Raw genomic sequence first — 24,093 nt, forward strand, 5'->3', positions numbered from 1 at the left:
CTTGACTTCAGCCAATCACTGAGCCAATTTTGAATGTAAGTTCAATGCAAAATGTTAGCTCTATCATGCCTACAAGCATTCTGTTCTGCACCAAGTTTTTGATGACATCTGTCAGCACGTTTCACTCTAAACCCATGGTCAAGTCACTAAGATGTGCTAACAAAGATGGACCTATGCATGTAAGGGCAGATACACAGACAGAAAAATGCTCAAACTTGTGTTGTTACTATGCATTCCCTGTACCATGCATGTGCGTGTCTAAAACAAAATGTGTGTTTTTAAGGAATATATTTCTTTTTAATTCTAAACATTATTTATTTGATATTTCTATTGTTTGGTGGATCATGCTTTTTTATTCATTCTGTGAACGCACTGGATTGAGCTGTCGTAATGTTTTATGTTTATATCTGGCTCGATGATGTAAGGCGCTTTGAGCAGCATTAGTACTGGATATCGCGCCATATAAAAGTTATGAATTATTATCATTATTATTATTATTATTATCATCATTATTATTACCATAGTGTTGTGAAGGGGGAAACTAACAGATTGTGTCATTCATTTCACAGTGGCAGATTTAAAAAATGACAACTGTTTCTTTAAACCCCGATTGTTAAAAGTTTAAGAAAAAGAAAAGCAGCTTATGAAACCTGAAGAGCATGGAATGTGACATCACTGCAAGGAACAGACTTCCTTGACAAAGGCATGAAACTGGGCACAAATGTAAACAAAAAATAACAAAAGAATTACCCCCGAAAACCCAGAATGATATTATCTTCATAAGTGTAATACAGGCCTCCTCACACACACACACACACACACACACACACACACATGCACACATGCACACACATAAAAAAAAAATTAAAAAAAACAGATTCAGGCAACCAGAAAAAAAAAATCACACAAGTGTGGTGTACAGATATGTTTTGATATGTTAGTTAAGCTGCAGAAAGATTTAGTCCTTTAAAAACACATGGACCATAAACAATAACAACAAAATGCAAGAGTGTGCTACACCATGTATGCGTCACTTTCTCACAAAGTACCCAGTAAAAGTAGCCTTCCAACATCACTGTGAAAGACATACTATGTCCAATAGGAAAAAGCTTTAGACATTTTCAGATATTATGCTGTTTTGCTTTGTTTTGTTTTGCTTCCCCCCACCCCCCATGAATAGCATTGAAGACGCAAATCATGTTGTGTCTGTTCATGTGAAGGCCCATAAATATATGTGTATGAGTGTATATTAGATATTGTCTTTAATGCATTCACGAATGCATTCATCAACCAAGCATACAGGTTATGTGTGTGTGTGTGTGCCTCTGTGTGTGAGTGTGTGTGTGTGTGTGTGTGTGTGTGTGTGTGTGTGTGTGTGTGTGTGTGTGTGTGTCCATGCACATATAGTGTTTTTGCCCACAAAGATATGTGCCCTAGCCTCTTGTGTGCACTAAATACAACACTCTCAAACATGCACATGCATGCACATGCTGCTTTAGTCAATGCACATGCGAGCCTTCAAATGCATAGCACCCCTGTTTCTGTTGGAAATAGGCAGATATAACGTTTATGCATACAATTCATGTCAACATATGATACCACCACCACTGCCTTCACAGAAAATCAGTCTGGAATGAAATTTACAAATATTTTTACAACAATAAAAAATATAAAATATTTAGGTGAAACATATCTTTTTACAACATAGCATGAACAAAAACATAAACACAAAGAACCGCATCCCTCTACAATTTTGCACAGCAATCATCTTATCAACAAAGCCTATAAAATAAGCTGGACGGCAAGTACAAATGCATTTCTTGAGACCCTTCACTCCCTTTCTTTTTTCTTTTACCTTTTTAAAAAAAATTTTTAACACAGAGAACCGGTGGTTTCTTCTTCTTCTTCTTCTTCTGTGTTCACTCGTATGCACACGAGTGGGCTTTTACGTGTATGACCGTTTTTACCCCGCCATGTAGGCAGCCATACTCCGTTTTCGGGGGTGTGCATGCTGGGTATGTTCTTGTTTCCATAACCCACCAAACGCTGACATGGATTACAGGATCTTTAACGTGTGTATTTGATCTCCTGCTTGCATATACACACGAAGGGGGTTCAGGCACTAGCAGGTCTGCACATATGTTGACCTGGGAGATCGTAAAAATCTCCACCCTTTACCCACCTGGCGCCGTCACCGTGATTCGAACCCGGGACCCTCAGATTGACAGTCCAACGCTTTAACCACTCGGCTATTGCACCCGTCGAACCGGTGGTTTCTATTTTTATCCTTTGATGTCCGAAATGACACAATTTGTAAAGAAAAAAAAAACAAAAAAAAAACGGGAAGGTTGGCAAATTTGCAAAGGCGAGGACAGACTTTGAAGTTAATGCTGAATGTCAGAACCCCTTGTGTGTCGCACTACCATCACACACTGCAAGGTACACACTCCAATCAACTCCTCACTACCACCACCACCACCGTACCCCCGTCCCCACACACCCCTCACATCCTTCCAGCCTCTTGCACACCCACTGTTCCTGGTTCACACTTTAAGCATGTGACACACAGCACATCCCTGATAACCACTTTCTGAAACAGACCTGAACCTTTGCAAAGGCAAACAAGCCTGCAACTTTTTTTCTTTTTTGTTTTACATGGTAAGCACTGTTACCTTCTTTTTTAAGCAATCTGATTTTCTTTTGCTGCTTAGTTCAGAGGCTTCAGATCTCTTTCCACACTGGGTAAATCTCCAATCAGAGTGACAGGCAGATCAGAATGAGCGAGTCTGTGGGAATGAGGCAATGAGTCACGAAAAATAATAAGTCAGCCACAGTCAACTGCCACAGTGTCTGGCCTCATGGCAACCAAACACTGGTGTAGCAACCTATTAATACCCCTGCTGGGTTTTTTTACCCCAGTTAAAAATCTGGCTAGCCCCGATTAACCCCAGGGTCTGTGTAGGCTAGCCTGGAATGACGCCCAGGCGTGACTTCCACTGGTCAGAACTGACTTCCCCCCACCCCCGACATGGATTTTAACCACCCATCCAGTCCCCTCGGAATGAACATGGGGTTCATTTTGGTCTACCTTGAAATGACTCCTGAGGCTAAATTTGACCCAGTACTGGCTATCAGAGAACTCCCCCACATCTGCTTCAGTTAAGTTATAATGGAGATGGAGAAGGGGCAGTAAAGGCTGGCCCATAACAGCCCCCATTCCATTTTCAATCGCTTAAAAGGGGGATACCCCATAGAAAGTGGTCCAGTTCCAATTACAGAAAGGGAGGGGCGGGGGGTTTCAATCTGGACTAGCTATGACTTACCTGAGACAGTCATTCGAGGCTAATCCAAAGTTACCCCGGGGTAAACCCCTGCAGGAGGAAGGTGGGGGAGGGGATGGTATGAGGTAACCATGGGGGACTGCCTGTGCTGAGACTGTCACACAACAAACCTGTTTGCCTGTGTACAAGGGGCCTACAATGGAAGGGGATCGGAGGGGGTGGGGGGTGTGAGGGAGGAGATGGTATTGAGGGGAGGTGGGTGTATGACGGTCCTGTTTAAGAAGTGAAAAGGCAATTTCTCTGAAACTCCATGAAGGATGGCGCAGCGGCAGCAACAACAAAAAAATGTGATTAAACATATGCGACTAGATATGCCAAAAGCGGATTAACCCCACCCCCCCACCTTCTGCCACACACCCACTCTTCTAATGAAGACGGGCAGAGACAAAGGAAAGCGAGAGAGGCGTGTACAAAATGGAAACATCACCGCAACACATTAAAAATAAGACACTACACAACTATGTTCCTACACAATCACACACTGTTGGGTTTTTTTCTGTCCTATTCTGCAAGTCAACTACCCCACAACAGATAATGCTGGTTCCTGTAGCATTGCTGCAAATATCCCAAATGTAGGTCCACTGTTCAGCTGTACACCTTGTCAGTCCATCCTCAAAAGTCTTGGGTCTCACTTACAGTAAATCCTCCGTCCCATCGCACGTCTTCTCCATCTATCCGTCCGTCTTCTCACTGATGCCAAATCCTCTTCCTAACATTTTCTCTGTCCGTCAATCTTCCATCTCATTGATGATATAATTCTCTGACCATCCTCTTCTCCATTTGTCAATGCTCTATCTCAGTGATGTCAAAATCTAATGCTCAATATCATTTTTCCTTTTTCTATCAATCCTCCATCTCACATCTGTTCAATCCCTTTCTTCGTCCATCAATCCTTCATGTCGATTATATTCAATCCCTTCATCATCTGTCAATCTTCCATCTCAAATATCTGTTCAATCCTCTTCTACATCTATCAATCCTCTGTCTCCATTATATTCACCTCTTCTTCAACCATCAGCCATCCATCTCATATTCACTTACATTCAACCCTCTTCTATTAATCCTCCATCTCATATTCACTTACATTCAACCCTCTTCTATTAATCCTCCATCTCATATTCACTTACATTCAACCCTCTTCTGTCTATTAATCCTCCATCTCATATTCACTTACATTCAACCCTCTTCTGTCTATTAATCCTCCATCTCATATTCACTTACATTCAACCCTCTTCTGTCTATTAATCCTCCATCTCATATTCACTTACATTCAACCCTCTTCGGTCTATTAATCCTCCATCTCATATTCACTTACATTCAACCCTCTTCTGTCTATTAATCCTCCATCTCATATTCACTTACATTCAACCCTCTTCTCTGTCTACCAATCCTCCATCTCACTCTTATTCATTCCTTGACCCAGCTGTACGCCTTTTCCGTTGTTGATTCCCCATCTCCTGTACCTCAATGACACCATGTCTCAGACACAGCGCCAACACACGTGGCAGCTGACTTGAGTTCTGGGTTGGCTCACAAGCACCTCAACAAAGATGAACTACGTACTAAAAGAGTATGTGAAGATAAATCATCGGTTAACTGAACTGTTCATCGCGTGACTTCAGTCCCAAGGATTCCTGTTGCCCTCCAGGGAATCTGCACACACAAAAAAACAGAATGTATGTTTGTATTATATACTACTACCAATAATAATAACAGTGATATCAATATATCTATATAGCACTGCATGTGAATGACGTTACTCAAAAATGAAATGAACAATATCGCAGCCAACACTACTACTACTACTACTACTACTACTACTACTAATAATAATAATAATAATAACAAAATGATAAAAACACGAAATAAAAATCAGAACTCAGTTCTACTGCACACAAATCTGGTCCATAAAACTGCTTTTGACAGACAGTCATTGCAGGGATCCAGCAAATGTGACCAAACACAGTTCCTTACATTTTTCCCTGACATCTTCCAGATCATAAAGACAATTTTCTACCCCAAGCACAAACCAAACAAAACTTTTTTTCTACTATATCACTGACAAAAGAGACTGGCGGATATCCTGGCATCAGTGTCACTTTCAATCACTTTTTGTTTCTCTGCTGGTGTGTTTGTTTGTTTGTTTCTCTTTGAAATGCATTCAGCTCTTTGTTGAATAATAGTCGTTCAGGGTTTTATCAAAATTCCAAATCATTTTAAGAGCCTGATAGACAAAACTTAATTTTCCCAACAAAAGACTTTCCAGCCCTGGAAATGGTTGTGTCATTTTTTCTAAGACTTTTGCAGACTTCCTTGACTCCTTGTGAACCACAAAAAATCCCAGATAAACAACACACTTCCATGACTCTGTACAAACAACACAAAACAACAGATAAACAGCATACTTCAATGACTGTATAAAGCACACAAAACAACAAACAACACACTTCCATGACTCTGTACAAACAACACAAAACAACAGATACACACACTCCACTGTTCGAACCCCTTAGATAAAAAAAACACAAAAAGCTAAGCAACAGACTTTCTTTACTGTACAAACCCTTTAGAAACAATTCAACACACAAAACAACCTCCATGACTCTGTATCAACCCTTCAGACACAAAAAGCAAAGGATAAATAAAACAAATAAAACACCTATGCAATAGCCAAGTGGTTAAAGCACTGGACTTTCAATCTGAGGGTCCTGGGTTCGAATCTCGGTGCACCTGGTGGGTAAAGGGTGGAGATTTTTCCGATCTCCCAGGTCAACATATGTGCAGACCTGCTAGAACCTGAACCCCCTTCGTGTGTATGCACACGCAGAAGATCAAATACGCACGTTAAAGATCCTGTAATCCATGTCAAAGTTCGGTGGGTTATGGAAACAAGAATATACCCAGCATGCACACCCCCGAAAACCGAGTATGGCTGCCTACATGGCGGGGTAAGTAAATAAAAACGGTCATACACGTAAAATGTTACATGTCTGTCTGAGTGTGTATGCGTGTGCGTCTGAAATCTGATTGAATGACAAAGGAAACCAATGATGAGCGCCCAGTGGCAACCGTCAGTCGGTTCTACCCAGGTAGGCAGCCTGTGGTGCCAATGTCCCCGTGTATGTAAAGCGCTTAGAGCTTGGTCTCTGACCGAGGATAGGCGCTATATAAGTATCCACATCAATCAATCAATCAAACCAAAACAAGGTATTCAACACAGAAACCCGTACTACCACCACTCACGCTTCCTCACCTTTAGGATGCGGGGAGCTAGCACTGCTGCGGCTCAGGTTGGAGCGCCGCATAGACACCTCCTCCTCCGACATGACGCGCAGGTCCTTTCGGGAAATCTTGACCGGGGTGGCCGAGTGGGCAGCGGCTGCCCCTGAGCAGGAGGGGGGATCCTGGGAAGATGCTCGGTGATGGTGGCGGGCGCTGGGGAGGGATGGACCCGCTGGGTGCGACCCGAGGGACGAGGTGGAGGTGGTGGTGGGGGGCTGCTGGTGGTGGTAGTGCTGGCTTCTGAGGCTGGTGGCTGATCCTCTGGAACAGCGAAGGTTCTGGATGTTGTTAAATCCTTCCTGGACGATTTATTCGACAAGCTCAATTAAGCTCAGTGATGACAACAACAAAAAATGAAGCTGTGATTATTTCCTCTTTTACTCTTTCGTTCCTATTTTTCTATGAACCATTACAACACCCCCCCACCCCCCACACCCACCCCCTATCCTCCAGGCCCCCCAACCCCTGTTGTTCCTTTCCCCGACTCTCTTGTGGTTTCTAAATCAGAAAGGAACCTAAGAGTCATTCTTGACTCATACTTCAGTATGCATGCTCAGGTGGTCAATCTGATACCCCCAGTCAATTGTTAACTTAAGCAGTTCTTAAGACCTTTCTGTTGGAACTACAAAAAATAATAATTATGATGATGATGATGATGGTGATGACAAGGATAATATTCAATCTCTTGATTGATCCTGTGTGTATGTTTGTATGTGTGTGGTGTGTGTGTGTGTGTGTGTGTGTGTGTGTGTGTGTGTGTGTGGAAACAGGAGAGATGGGGGGGTGGCATCACAGATGAAAATTTGAAACAGAAGTACAATTCTTAAAAAAAATTCATAACAGACTTCATAAGAGAGAAGTCACTAACAAGAGCAACAAAAAGAACAAGAATTCATGCACAAATAACAGTTCAAGAGAGAGAAAACCAGTAACAGAAGGGGAGAGAAAAAGGAGGAAAAACAGAAACGCCAAAAGAAAAAACTAAAAATGGAAAGAAAAACAAATGACCACACATTTGGAGTGATGGCCTAGAGGTAACACGTCCGCCTAGGAAGCGAGAGAATCTGAGCGCGCTGGTTCGAATCACATCTCAACCGCTGATATTTATTCCCCCTCCACTAGACCTTGAGTGGTGGTCTGGACGCTAGTCATTCGGATGAAATGATAAACCGAGGTCCCGTGTGCAGCATGCACTTAGCACATGTGAAAGAATCCACAGCAACAAAAGGATTGTTTCTGGCAAAATTCTGTAGCAAAAATTCACTTGGATAGGAAAAACAAATAAAACTGCAAGCAGAAAAATATTTTAAAATATAAAAAGTAAAAAAGGGTGAGAGCAGACCGTATTTCACACAGAGAAATCTGTTGTGATAAAAAGAGGAATACAATACAATAAAATTCACAAAATGCAGGAAACACAACTGTCATGAATTTTGTTGTGAAACAGCCCGGAACAAGGCCGACATTCCAAGCGTAACAGGAACACAAACAACTCTGACCAATGGTGTCCACAGAGTAGTTCACATTCATATGCTGTGACCTGTCCAATGAAAATCACACCGTCACTAAAGTAAAAACACACACACACACACACACACACACACGCACGCACGCACGCACGTGCACACACACACACCAACACACATACATACAACACACACACACACACACACACACACAACACAAGTTTCAAGTTTTAATTATCCCTTCACTCCTATTGGAGTATGGAAGAATACTACAAAATAATGATATTGTGCCCAGAATAAATGATTGTAAATACACAATGATGCCACATAAAAGTTGAGAAACATATGTCTTTCAACCCCCAAAGAGTACCTAGAAAACATCTGCAAATTTAATAAACTTACTTACAGCTAAAATTACTTCTTGTTTTTTTTTTTTTGTTTGTTTGTTTTTGTTTTGTTTTTTTGGTTTGTTGTTGTTGTTTTTTTGGGGGGGTTGTTTGTTTGTTTGGGGTTTTTTTTGCCTCCTTTGAGCATATTACAAAAATTAAAATAGATAGATAGACAACTATTTTTTTAGGCACATATCTTTTTCGCAATGGATCATACTTGGGACATTCCATTATAAAATGGAACTTACCCAATCACAGACAAGTTAAAAACCTTGCATAACCACAATTTCTGTGATATGCCTTTGCGTCTCAATATTTCTATTTCCAACTCATAATTACTATTTTGAAATTTGATGAAGCTAATAATGTAATTATCAGGCATTTGATTTGTGTAACACACGAACACACACTAACATACATGCATGCATCAACACACACCAACATACACAAAAGCAAACACACACATCACACACACACAAATTCACACACTAATGCACACACTAAACACACACACACACACACAAACACAAACACACACACACCACACACACACACACAAACACACACACACGCACACAAACACACACACACACACACACACAATCACACACACAGAGCCACACGTAACCACACACACAACAACAACAAATTAATACACAGGTAAACTCAGAACAGGTGGATCGCAATCCCCATTCAGTGACAGGTGAATGGAGAGAACAGGCGCATCGAGACGACACCAGCTCACCTGTGGGGCAGCCCCGGGGGGTTGGCAGTCGGGTTGCCGCGTGGCGTGGTGGGCTCCCCATCAGCCAGGCTCTGCACCGAGTTGGACACCAGGCTGACACCGATCTCCTCCGCCACTGAAACACCCAACACCTCCAGGGTGTACGGCAACTGGCTCACACTTTTAAATAATAATAATCATAATCATAATAACAATAATAATGTACATCTGTATAGCGCTTGCCCTGCGGCTCTAAGCGCCTTTAACAATACACCTACTATAAACAAGAAACAGGAATAGAATATGCAAAAAAATTATTACATGCATAGACATCGCTTCCTGGGAAACTGATGCCCTCACTGGAGGATGCTGTGCTATCGTGGCATAAAGATGTTTGAAAACAAGAGAACGCTGGCCATTAAGGAGAAGCGTGGGCTCAAGTTCTGGAGACGTTTTCCCTTGCAACACCTGTGGGAGGTGCTGCGCATCCAGAATCGGCCTCTTCTCCCATATGAGGACACACACCGACAGATAAGCCTGCCTGCCTACTCATCCGTTGGTCCGACAGGAGACTCCATCATCATCAAGATAACTCACAACTCACACAGCTCTCTCAGCTCGCCCCCTTAGTAAAATGTTAAGATACAAAACTGAGTAAAACTATGACTCGCACAGCTCCCCGACCTCATCCACATGATAAGGTATCAAGATACAAACTCTCTAAAGTTTTTGTCACATTTCTCTTGGTGAAATTCAAGCTGCTCTCTCTCTCTCTCTCTCTCTCTCTCTCAAGAGGTGCAACAATATGCTTAATATGATATCCCCCTTGTCCTGAGGGCTGTATTGCTATGTGGACAATATATGACTTTTCACGTTTCTCTCTCTCTCTCTCTCTCCAGGAAGACCACATCGCCATAGTGCAGCACCACCCACCCTTTTTCTCTCTCTCTCTTCTATAGGTGTAGCACATGACCACCACACAACATCATCACTTCCCTCAGGACAATGCATCAGCACTGGACTAAAAAAAAAAAAAAAAAAAGGCTCAACTCCTACCTTATATCCAAGACTGACATAAGCTTACACTTGAACCAACAGCAAATTGACAGCTGAGTGATTAATGGGTTTTTTTCCACTGCAATGGTAATGCATTTACAGCTTAGTCTTTTGTGGAGACAATGACTCAGACTGTGAGGCAAGATTGCACTGAAGGTTCAGGGACTAGCTGGTCTTTGGAAGACCACCCCAACAACAAGTGTCCTGAAGCCCTCTTGGCCGAGAGAGTGGTGATGTAACTTGGCCAACTCTCCACTATAATCAAGTCATAGCCATGATAGTCAGGACAAAACTTACCTGCTCTGCAGTTCTTATGGTCGTAGCTGAACATGACTGACTATCATTATCATAAAGTCATACACACTTGTGAAAAACAAAAACAAAAGCAAAAAAATTTCCACACATCTCACATTATGGCCGGCCAGCCCACACTTACGTTGTCCAGTGATTTTGCCATTGTTGAACATCTCCCGGATTTTTTTCCTCATATCTCGACTGGTCTTCTTGTAATAGTACAGGTCCTTCTCCAGTTGCTGCATCCTGATAAACAAAATTTAAAGAAATGAATAAAGAAAGGAGGAAAGAAAGAAAAAAAGAAACAAAGAAAGAAAAAATCACATCATGATAAGTCGTTTCTTTAAGATCAACCACCACACAAATACTTTCTAAAACTGGACAAAGGACTAAAACAAAGGCGTTTTCTTTTCACAGGGGCTGTACCTCCGACACCATTGAGATAAACAAGGCACGTACTCCTGAAGAGACTGAACAAAAATTTTTACATTGTCACACCTCAGCAGGTACAGAAATGGAAACAGTTTTTGAGGGAGAAGGAGGCACTGTAACACTTAAGCACAGGAATCAAACGGCTTGATGAGCAAACTAGAGTTTCAGTAAATGGTTCAACTTTACTCAGTCTAACACTTTCCAGTGAAAGGCGCAGTAAACAAGTAAGAGGTTCAATAGTTAGCTTGATTTTACTCATTAGGGATTCTGCATCTGGAAGCAAATGGTTGGGTGTATGAACCACAAGCTGGATAAATGGTTCAATTTTACTAACTGTAGACCTGCAAGATGTGATGAATAAACCAGAGGTTCACCAGTTACCCTCCGTATACCAGGTACTCGCTTTACATCTGTATGTAAAAGGTTTGGCCAGCAAACCACGGGTTCAGTGGCTGGTTTCACTGCATTTATTTTGCAGTTCTATGTCATGCAAAAATTAATTGACCGCACCGGTCAATCCTGCTACTGTCAATCACGGTGCATCTGTTTTATCAATCAGAAATACCTGTCCACCTTTATAACATCTTAACTCATAGCTTCTCTCATTCCCTCCCGCCTCATGAACAATTATCCCCTCTTGCCTGGTCTGCCTGCTTCATCCATCCACTCCCTTCAGCCCATACAAATCTCTACAGCTCCATTTGTCCTCAGAAAGAAAAGATCTGAGCACATGACTCTCGTCTAGCAACCTCTCCTTTGGCTCCCTTTCTCGTGCAAACGTATTAAGAAGAAGTTCATCATTATCATTATCATAACAACTCTTTCACCGCCTAGTTTGTGGGTGAAAAACACTCCCCAAAAACCAAATAATTTACAAACAATGCTCTCAATCACAGGCTTCGGTTCATGTCAAAACAACACGATGAACTTGTTCAATTCAAACTCAGTCAGGGGCCAAAGGTTAGTCATTGCAGTCAATGCCCTGTCTCTCGAACAAATCCGGTGTGATAAATAGAATTGTGCAACCAACAACCATCTACCGAAAGATCTAGTCATCAGCCCCATCCACATGTAATATGCAGCTTCTGTTCAAATGTGTGTGTGTGTGTGTGTGTGTGTGTGCTTGCGTGTGTGTGTGTGTGTGTGTGTGTGTGTATGTGTGTGCAGTGCGTGCATGTGTAAGTATGCACAAGTTTTTATATTGATATGCACTTGTATGTATCCTAATTTCTACTGTATCTGTGTTTGTGTATGATTTTCGATTTATGTTTCTATCTTGTTATGTACTATCCCCCCCCCCCTGCCCCCCCTAATAATCCTTGTGACCCCGGTACACTTGGTAATAAAGACATTTTCTATTCTATTCTATTGTATTCTATTGGCAGGAAACTGGCTGCAGCCATCAAGCTTTGTTACAATGTGAAAAATGGTCTTGCCAACACGACTCCCCGATGTCGACAAAAAAATCGCCTATGGCGTTGCACTGTCTAGTCAACTAAAGTCACCTATGGTGGTGAAAGGGTTAAAAAATTATTATCATTACTAGCAGTAGTAACACCACTGACTTGGCACTGCCGTGAGAGGAGACATCCCCGTTGACCAGCGGGGTCGCTTTGGCGCCACCTCCACCAACACCACTGCTGCTGCTGCTGCTGTTGTTGTTGGTACCCTCCGTGACCATCAGCTGGTGCATCAACACATGGATCTTCCTCTCGTACTCCTGCTGCTGCTGAGTCAGGCGGCGGTCCAGCTCAAAGGCCGACTTGTGCAGAGCGTTCTCCAGTTCATGCACCACCCGCTCCATCTCCTCGGACTTCACCTGGTCACAAGAGGATCGGGGAGGTGGGGGGGGAGGGGGGGTGGCGAGGGGAGAAGGCAAAGAATTTTAATCATGATTCAGTTGTAGCTCTCTCTTCCAACTTCATCTGTTCACCAGAAGCGGGGTGGGGGTGGAGGCAAAGATGTAACATGATACATTTGTAGTTCTCTTCGGGAAGGAAAGATTTAAAATAAGGTGGGATAAGATATGGTGGAATGAGATAAGGTGGTGTGAGATAAAGTGGGCTGAGATTAGGTGAGGTGAGATAAGGTGGGATGAGATTAGGTGGGAAGAAATAAGATAAGGTGGGATGAAATAAGGTGGGCTGAGGTAAGGTGGGATAAGTGAGATGAGATAGGTGAGATTAGACAGGTGGGCTGAGTTCAGGTGAGATGAGATCAGGTGGAATGAGATGGGGTGCAATAAGGTGGGATGAGATGAGGTAGGATGATGTGAGGTATGATGAGATGAGGTGGGATGAGTTACAGTGGGATGAGATAAGGGAGGTGGGATAAGGTGGGATGAGATCAGGTGGAATGAGATAAGATGAGATGAGAAAAGGTGGGATACGGTGGGATATGAAGAGATTCAACTTCACTGTCTGCAAATGCAAAGAAATCTGATACAACTTTATTGTCTATAAATGCACGAAAATTTAACATGATACATTTGTAGTTCTTCTGCAACTTCACCTGCTGACAGAGATTGGGGGGGGGGGGGGGGAGTGTGTGTGGGGGGGAGGAACTGAATCTGATATGCTGACTACTTTCTTTGTGCTTCCCAGTGATTTTGCTGAACAAACGTGAAGCAATCCAAAGGGAAGAACAACAAAACAAGGGACACTGACCGGCAGACACCCTGACCTGAAAAGGCACAGTTTAATCACCGTTGAGAAGTACAGCCTTCACCGACAACCACACACATCAGCAGCGGTCAAGGGGTTAAAAAGAACCACAGGCACAACTCACTCAATACAAAACCAAACCAGTGACTACACAGTTTCAATTTCAGTTTCAGTTTCTCAAGGAATCCCCACTACGTTCAGACATATTCCCATATTTGCTACACCACATCTGCAGGGCATAACCCAACGCACCAGCAGGATAACCCAACGCACTTTGTCAGACTTTGAGTGTATGCACATGTATTTGTGCACCTAACAGAGGGTAATTCTCCGACAGAATTTTGCCAGTGGACAACTCTTTTTGTTGTCGTGGGTTCTTTTTTCAAAGCGCAAAGTGTGTGCTGCACACGGGAGACCTCAGTTTGATGTCTCATTCGAATGACTGATGCTCAGTTTAATTGGGAACCAGGGCGAGAACAGGAGTGGAACTCAGACCCTCACGGACACAGTACTGACAGATGAGCGTCTCAACCATTCTGCCACCATTTCTTCAATAATAATAATAATGGATACTTATATAGCACACTATCCAGAAATCTGCTCTAGGTGCTTTACAAAAACGCTTTTGTTAACATAAAACATTACATCAATGTTTCATACACACAACAAAATGTGACTACACAAACACACACACACACACACACACACACACACACACACGCACTGCATACATACATTTTAACATACAAGTGTATCTAACAGCTACCCTAACACATACGCTCACATAGGCAGGCAAAACTTACATAAACACACGCACACACAATACACATTCATATACATGCATGTAGTTATGTACACATACATATGTATACACACATAGTCAAGCACAGCTAACGCAAAGGAAGTGGACCTGCCACAATTGAACTTATTGCTGAGGGAAAAGGTGAGTTTTGAAGACAAAATTTAAAAGATCCGAGGGAATCAGAATGACGGAGGTTATCAGGGAGCTTGTTCCACGTCTTTGGTGATTGAAAAGAAAACGATCTGTGTCCATAGGTCTTACTTCTGACGTGAGGTATCCTGAGAAGTTGAATCAGAGGAAGAACGGAGCTGGCGAGATGGGGTATAGATATGGAGGAGTTCAGAAAGATACTTGGGGCCAGATCCGTTGACTGCAGAAAAGGTCAGAATGACTACACTACTCACCTCCATCTCACTACACTGCAGTTTCAGCTTCCTCTCAGCCTCCCTCAGGTCGATGACTTTATCGAAGTAGCGAGACAGCATGGAGCGGGTCTCTGCAGCCGTCAGGGAGCTCAGACGGTTCATCAGGTTGTCCTCGCTCTGCACAAATCAATTAATCAATCAATCGACCAATCAATCGATCAATCATTCAGTCAATCAAGAACACTTTCAATCCTCATGGATACTGACTGACTTGTGCAAGTGCAGGCTTGTTATAAATACGAACATAATAATGATCATGTATGCCATAAAGAGAAAAGATAGTCAAGTGAAAATCTATAAGAAGCTGTCGATAGACTGAAAACAAACACATGCATGCACACACACATGCACTCACTCACTCACACACACACACACACACACACACACACACACACACAGACAATGCATCAACACACTCACACCCATGACAATGCATCAACACACCCACACCCACACAGACAATGCACCAACACACTCACACCCACACAGACAATGCATCAACACACTCACACCCACACAGACAATGCATCAACACACTCATACCCACACAGACTTTGCATCAACACACTCACACCCACACAGACAATGCATCAACACACTCACACCCACACAGACAATGCATCAACACACTCACACCCACACAGACAATGCATCAACACACTCATACCCACACAGACTTTGCATCAACACATTCAAACCCACACAGACAATGCATCAACACACTCACACCCACACAGACAATGCATCAACACACTCACACCCACACAGACAATGCATCAACACACTCACACCCACACAGACAATGCATCAACACACCCACACAGACAATGCATCAACACACTCACACCCACACACATATTTTGCATCAACACACTCATACCCACACAGACAATGCATCAACACACTCACACCCACACAGACAATGCATCAACACACTCACACCCACACACAGATTTTGCATCAACACACTCACACCCACACAGACAATGCATCAACACACTCACACCCACACACATATTTTGCATCAACACACTCATACCCACACAGACAATGCATCAACACACTCACACCCACACAGACAATGCATCAACACACTCACACCCACACAGACAATGCATCAATACACTCACACAGACAATGCATCAACACACCCACACAATGCATCAACACACTCAGACAATGCATCAACACACTCACACCTACACAGACAATGCATCAACACACTCACACCCACACAGACATGAATCAACACACACAGACAATGCATCAACACACTCACTCAGACAATGCATCAACACACTCACACCTACACAGACAATGCACCAACCCACATACACTCTACATCCACACAATGCACCCCTCCCCCCCCACCACCACACACACATAATGCATCAACCCACCAACACCCACACATACACAATTCACCAACCTACCCACACCCTACACACCCATCCCCCCCATACACCCCTCCCCTCCAAAAAAAATGCAACACACACACACACACACACACACACACACAAGAGACACCACCACCACCACAGGCATCTGACCTTGGCCAAGATCTGGGATTGGCGAATCTCCACCTGCCGACTGTTGATGCTGTCGTTCTTGTACTGGATGGCCGCGTCCAGGGCCTCCATGCCCTCCTCCAGCTCTATCAGCCTGCACGCAGTTTGGGGGAGTGGGTTCAAATCCCAGCCTTGTTGCGAAATTATTGTTGTATTGCAATGTCAGTGTGTGTGTGTGTGTGTGTGTGTGTGTGTGTGTGTGTGTGTATGTGTGTGTGTGTGTGTGTGTGTGCGTGTGTGTGTGTGTGTGTGTGTGTGAATCAGAAAGAGAGACAGAGAGAGAATGTGTGTGTGTGTGTGTGTGTGAGACAGAGAGACAGACAGTGTGTGTGTGTGTGTGTGTGTGTGTGTGTGTGTGTGAGTAAGTGTTTCTGTGTTTATTCCGGACTCTACAACAGTTTATGGATGTGCTGAGTATGAATCAGAACACAGCACATGACTATGTCCACCATCAAATAAACACAGAGACGTAGACACACATACACCACACACACACACCCCAACACCCCCCAACCCCCCCTCCCACAAACACAACACACACACACACCAACACCCCCCCAACCCCCCTCCCACAAACACAACACACACACACACCAACACCGCCCAACCCCCCTCCCACAAACACAACACAACACACACACCTGCGCTCCTCAGCAGTGGACAGGACCTTCCCCTCATGCAGCTTGCTGTCGATGGCCTGCCGCTCCTGGTGCAGCCGGTCTCGCTTCTGCTTCAGCGCCTGGATCTCCTCCTTCGCCAGGGGGCGCTGCTCTGCGGGCAGCTGGCTCAGCTCCTGGCACCGCTCCTCCAGCCTGTGCTCAATGCTGTCCAGCCGGGCCGACACCATCACCCGCTCCTGGGGACACACAGCCGTTGAGTATTTGGTTTTTCGCTCTTTTTTTTTTTTTTTTTTTTTTTTCAATTACAAAAAAAAACAGAACATGAAAGGTTAAAAGGTCCAATAGCCTGTTTTCTGGCCATCAGGTTCATGAATTCATATCCGCTGTGTCTAAGGCTCGACACAGGAAGGAGGGCCCAATCCTCTCCTTCGGCAGCTTTTAACTCACTCTGGACGAAAATCAGGTGCCACTCCAAAAATTCAAAACTATCTAAGGCCACGATCGGAACCCTACTGTTTACAACCGTTTCAGATGAAGGGCCCCAATCAGGGCCTTAAATAGTTTTGAATTTTTGGAGTGGCACCTAATTTCCATAATGACGTTATGAGCTAAGAATATCTGGACCTTTCCACTCTCCACTGCGACCAATAAATGCAGTGTTGCTGTGCTCGCGAGCAGGAGAGTTATTTTCGCAGTGACAGGTTCACGTGAACACTGTCAACAACGGCATCTGACCCAGTTTCGTCTCAGTCACAAGGCAGACAACAGAACTGGACAAAGGGGCCCTATCGTGGCTACACAGCACTCTGAATTTAATCTGTTCTAAAACTCTTTATGCTTTCCTGGATTTGTTTATATGCCATTAGTGAGTGCAAAATTTCAAACACAAAATATGGATACTTCCAACATCTCACAGCATAAGAAGGGAGGAAGTTTTATAGGAAGTCATGTACTCATCCACACCTGGGTAGAGTGAGGAACATCGGAGTAAAGTGCCAACGGAATAAAGTGGGCCTCAAACCCTGACCACTGGTAAACACTAGATCAGAAGTCCAATGCCTAACCCACTCTGCCAAGGCGCCTCAAAAAAAAAAAAAAAAACACCACTGAATATACAGATGATGGAGTCTCCAGTCGGTCCGACGGATGAGTAGGCAGGCAGGCTTATCTGTCGGTGTGTGTCCTCATATGGGAGAAGAGGCTGATTCTGGATGCGCAGCACTTCCCACAGGTGTTGCATGGGAAAACATCTCCAGAAGTTGAGCCCTGCTTCCTTCGCTCACGCTTCTCCTTAATGGCCAGCGTTCTCTTGTTTTCAAACGTCTTTATGCCACTATATATATATAAAGTATACAGAACACTTCACGAATCTGCTTGTCATCATGAAGCCGGCTCAGCTCCTGGCACAGCTTCTCCAGCCTGTGTTCAATGCTGCCAACCCAGTCTTACACCATCACACAGTGTTAGGAATACTGTGGCTGGTTGGTTGGTTTGCTGTTGTTTGGAGTGGACTGGTGGCATAATGGTAGCATGTCCACGCAGGAAGCAAGAGAACCTGAGCCCACGGGATCGAATCCCACACTCGCCTGTATCTTCTCCCCCTCCGCTAAACCCTGAGTGGTGGTCTGGTCACACATACACACACACACACACACACTGTGTACACACGACGATGAACTTACCTTGTTGAGCAGAGTGCTGGATCGCATTTTCTTTATCTCCAATTCGCTCTTCTCTGCCAGCATGGCCTCCTTTTTGGCCACAATGGCCTCTCTCTTCCTCAGCTCCTGCCACAGACACACACACACATATACATACATACAAAAATGTATAACCCAATAAATAATTACAGTGCTCATTATTTTACCAATATATTTTATGTATCAACAAACATTCATAGGCTGAAGATCCACATGATACGACATGAGACGACACAACACAACATAACATAATGGCAGTGGCTACCTCCTGTAGCTACACAGGGCACAACATGACACACTACACAACAAGGCAAAACATAATGGCAGTGGCAACCTCCTGTAGCTATGCATGATACAACATGCACACGTTCACAACACAACATGATACAACATAACACAACAGAGGCTACCTCCTGTAGTTCCACACTAAACAACATGTACACATACACAACATGACACAACATGAGAGAGCACAGCACAGCACAGTACAACACAACATAAAAGCAATGGCCGCCTTTTGTAGCTCCACAACACACACACACACACACACACACACACACACACACACACACACACACACACACACAACTCAACACAACACAAAAGCAGCGACTACTTCACATAGCTCCACATCCAGTACACATACATAACACAACACAACAGAGGCTACCTCCTGTAGTTCCACACTAAACAACATGTACACATACACAACATGACACAACATGACACAACATGAGAGAGCACAGCACAGCACAGTACAACACAACATAACAGCAATGCCCACCTCCTGTAGCTCCACAACACACACACACACACACACACACACACACACACACACACAACTCAACACAACACAACAGCAGCAACTACTTCATGTAGCTCCACATCGAGTACACATACATAATACAACACAACAACACAAGCCAACACAACACAACAGCAGCAGCCACCTCCTGTAGCACCACAATATACACACATATGCGACACAACACAGCAAACCACAGCACAACACATAAATGTACACAACACAGCACAGCACACAACAACAATACACAACAGCAGCAGCCACCTCCTGTAGCACCACAATATACACACATATGCGACACAACACAGCAAACCACAGCACAACACATAAATGTACACAACACAACACAGCACAACACAGCACAGCACAACACATAAATGTACACAACACAACACAGCACAACACAACACATAAATGTACACAACACAACACAGCACAACACAGCACATAAATGTACACAACACAGCACAGCACAACACATAAATGTACACAACACAGCACAACACAGCACAGCACAACACATAAATGTACACAACACAACACAGCACAACACAACACATAAATGTACACAACACAACACAGCACAACACAACACATAAATGTACACAACACAACACAGCACAACACAACACATAAATGTACACAACACAGCACAACACAACACAGCACAACACAACACATAAATGTACACAACACAGCACAGCACACCACAGCACATAAATGTACACAACACAGCACAGCACAACACATAAATGTACACAACACAGCACAGCACAACACAACACATAAATGTACACAACACAGCACAGCACAGCACAACACAGCACATAAATGTACACAACACAGCACAGCACACAACAACAATACACAACAGCAGTGCCTACCTCCTGCAGCTCCAGCATCTTCTGTCTCTCCTGCAGGACTCGCTCCACCTCCGCGTCCAGGTGGCGCCGCTGTTCCTCCATCCTGTCCTGCTCCTCCCTGCCAATCACACCGTCAATCATCAAGCAATCTCTTCCGAGCAATCCTTTCACATCCCTGACAATCACATGGTCAATCTTTGTATCAATCCATCACATTTCTGTCAGTCACACCAATCAATCTTCGATCTGTCCATTCACATCCATGATAATTACACAGTCAATCATCAATCAAACCTAAATCAATCCAGTCACATCCCTGACAATCACACAGTCAATCTTCAGTCAATCCATTCACAACCCTGACAATCACACAATCTTCAATCAATCCATTCATATCCCTGACAATCAAAAAGTGAATCCATTCACAACCCTGACAATCACAAAGTCAATCTTCAATCAATCCATTCACATCCCTAACAATCACACAGCCAATCTTCAGTCAGTCCATTCACATCCCTGACCATCACACAATCTTCAGTCAATCCATTCACAGCCCTGACAATCACACAGTCAATCTTCAATCAATACATTTGCACCCTGACAACCACACCGTCAATCACAAATCCCACTGACCCGTTGATGGGGGGCAGGGCGGTGCTTCCAGAGCCGGAGGAGGTGGAGGCTGAGCGCAAGCGTCTCTGCACGGCGGCGATCTCCTCCGTCTTGCGCTTCAGCACCTTCTGCTGGTGTTCGCTGCGCAGCTCCAGCTCCTTGACCCGCTGCACCTCCTTCTGCATCTCTCGCTGTGGGCAGTATTGTTGTTGTTACTGTTGGGTTTTTCTTATTATTATCATCATTATTTATATTATCATTATCATTATGAACTCACTGCAGACGTAAGGTTGCGTTCTGGACGACGGAACACTAAAGCGGTTTCGACATTTAAAATTTTTTCCACGTTTTCCTCATGGGGTAGCATAAAAATTGCAGCTACACTGAGCATTGCGAACGTGTCAAGGGTCGAATGGGAAGTTTCTTCATGAAGTTCTGTAACTATACACTTGCTGGCCAGCCGTTGACCTGGGTACCCCACATGACAAGCTCATCTACATACATATTGAAAACAGCGTTGCAGGCGATAAAAGTGGAAATTTTACGGAGCAAACTAGATCACAACAGCGGCTTTTTACTGCTGCTGAAGTGATTGAAGTGCTTCAAACTGAAGGTTTCAACATTGACAAGGATGATGAAGACGTTGAATAAAGTGTCTGCAGTGAAGAAAGCTACCAGCAAGAAGGTACTGACAGTGACTCAGCTTCTGAGGGCTGTGAAGAGGGAGGGGGATGGGCGTACACACGACGTGAGGAGAGGGGTCAGTGGGTTAAGTACAGTGAGTTTCATTCAGTTAATTTGTGTTTTGTATTTTTCGTGTTTTTTTTTTTTTCTAACCCTAACAAATGGGTCATCTGCAGGGGAAAGCAAGGGAGAAAAATATTCGTCCGGAGTGAGTTAATATTATTGTTGTTATCATTCCACATCCCTTGTCACAGGGATTATTGTTGTAATTGCTACTGTCTTTTCTTTTTTTTGTCCTTTTTTTTTATCATCGCTCACTCCTGGGATTACTATCATTGTTATTATTGGCATTTTATTTCATAATTATTATCATTATTAATATTGTGCATCTCTCGCTGTGGGCATTAATGTTATCATTGGGGGTGGGGGTGGTTTTTTTTTTGGTTTTTTTTTATCATTATCATAAATATTGTGCATCTCTCAGTGTAGGCATTATCATTGTTGTTACTGTTATCATTATCATCATTACTCTGCGCATTCGGCATCTCTCGCTGTGGGTAATATTGTTGTTACTATCAGGTTTTATTATCATTATTATTGTTATTATTCTACATCTCTCTCTGTGGGCATTATTGTTAGTGTTATTATTATTATTGGGTTATTACTTTTGTTGTTATTATTATCTTATTATCATTATTACCTTATTATTATCTTATTATCATTATTACCATCATCATTATTATTATTCTGCATCTTTCACTGTGGGCATTACTGTTGTTATTATCAGGGTGTAATTATCATTATCATTATTATTGTTATCATTATCATCATTATTATTCTGATTTTCATACTGTGGGGATTTTCATCAGTACTAGTATCAGTAGTACTAGTAGTAGAAGTAGTAAAGGTAGTAGTAGTAGCAGCATATCGTTTTTACTCTCTCAATTCGTGTAACATCACTTTTAAAGTGGAGAGAAGTGAAACGAGAGGACTGACACACCCACCTCCAGCCTGGCCTTCTGCTCCCCTTCCTCCTTCAGCTTCCTCTGCAGCAGTTCTTGTTGCTGCTTCATGCGGTCCACTGCTGACTCCAGGTCATGGATCCTGACACACAGATGGTCAAGGTACAGCACGCTGCAGTGTATTCCTGTTTAAGCGTGTAACGCAGACAGGCAACACACTGCACTGCATTCATGTTTAAGCGTGTGACACAGACAGGCAACACACTGCACTGTATTCCTGTTTAAGTGTGTAACGCAGACAGGCAACACACTGCACTGTATTCCTGTTTAAGCGTGTAACGCAGACAGGCAACACACTGCACTGTATTCCTGTTTAAGCGTGTAACGCAGACAGGCAACACACTGCACTGTATTCCTGTTTAAGCGTGTAACGCAGACAGGCAACACACTGCACTGTATTCCTGTTTAAGTGTGTCACGCAGACAGGCAACACACTGCACTGTATTCCTGTTTCAGCGTGTCACGCAGACAGGCAACACACTGCACTGTATTCCTGTTTAAGCGTGTCACGCAGACAGGCAACACACTGCACTGTATTCCTGTTTCAGTGTGTCATGCAGACAGGCAACACACTGCACTGTATTCCTGTTTAAGCGTGTCACACAGACAGGCAACACACTGCACTGTATTCCTGTTTCAGCGTGTCACGCAGACAGGCAACACACTGCACTGTATTCCTGTTTAAACGTGTGAGACAGACAGGCAACACACTGCACTGTATTCCTGTTTAAGTGTGTCACGCAGACAGGCAACACACTGCACTGTATTCCTGTTTAAGCGTGTCACACAGACAGGCAACACACTGCACTGTATTCCTGTTTAAGCGTGTTACGCAGACAGGCAACACACTGCACTATATTCCTGTTTCAGAGTGTCACGCAGACAGGCAACACACTGCACTGTATTCCTGTTTCAGAGTGTCACGCAGACAGGCAACACACTGCACTGTATTCCTGTTTAAGTGTGTCATGCAGACAGGCAACACACTGCACTGTATTCCTGTTTAAGTGTGTCATGCAGACAGGCAACACACTGCACTGTATTCCTGTTTAAGCATGTCATGCAGACAGGCAACACACTGCACTGTATTCCTGTTTAAGCGTGTCATGCAGACAAGCAACACACTGCACTGTATTCCTGTTTGTGTCATGCAGACAGGCAACACACTGCACTGTATTCCTGTTTAAGTGTGTCATGCAGACAGGCAACACACTGCACTGTATTCCTGTTTAAGCGTGTCACACAGACAGGCAACACACTGCACTGTATTCCTGTTTAAGTGTGTCATGCAGACAGGCAACACACTGCACTGTATTCCTGTTTGTGTCATGCAGACAAGCAACAC

At 43.7% G+C, this 24,093-nt stretch overlaps 1 protein-coding gene across 1 annotated transcript in view; it reads right to left on the reverse strand.

Annotated features, from left to right (window-relative positions):
• Nucleotides 1-4,857: 4,857 nt before the first annotated feature.
• Nucleotides 4,858-24,093, reverse strand: part of LOC143286961 (kinesin-like protein KIF27) — a 52,322-nt gene continuing 33,086 nt past the window's right edge. Inside the window, exons 25-36 of the mRNA XM_076594946.1 lie at nt 22,731-22,830; nt 21,064-21,233; nt 20,452-20,548; nt 18,745-18,849; nt 17,084-17,298; nt 16,425-16,536; nt 14,854-14,991; nt 12,550-12,803; nt 10,695-10,798; nt 9,224-9,338; nt 6,595-6,884; nt 4,858-4,994 (exon numbers count right to left, since the gene is read on the reverse strand). Of these exons, the coding sequence (XP_076451061.1) occupies nt 4,960-4,994; nt 6,595-6,884; nt 9,224-9,338; nt 10,695-10,798; nt 12,550-12,803; nt 14,854-14,991; nt 16,425-16,536; nt 17,084-17,298; nt 18,745-18,849; nt 20,452-20,548; nt 21,064-21,233; nt 22,731-22,830 (1,735 nt within the window). The 3' untranslated portion in view covers nt 4,858-4,959. The remainder of the gene's footprint in view (nt 4,995-6,594; nt 6,885-9,223; nt 9,339-10,694; nt 10,799-12,549; nt 12,804-14,853; nt 14,992-16,424; nt 16,537-17,083; nt 17,299-18,744; nt 18,850-20,451; nt 20,549-21,063; nt 21,234-22,730; nt 22,831-24,093) is intronic.

The sequence above is a fragment of the Babylonia areolata genome, chromosome 10 (genome assembly GCF_041734735.1).
Source record: "Babylonia areolata isolate BAREFJ2019XMU chromosome 10, ASM4173473v1, whole genome shotgun sequence".
NCBI classification, from domain to species: Eukaryota; Metazoa; Mollusca; class Gastropoda; order Neogastropoda; family Buccinidae; genus Babylonia; species Babylonia areolata.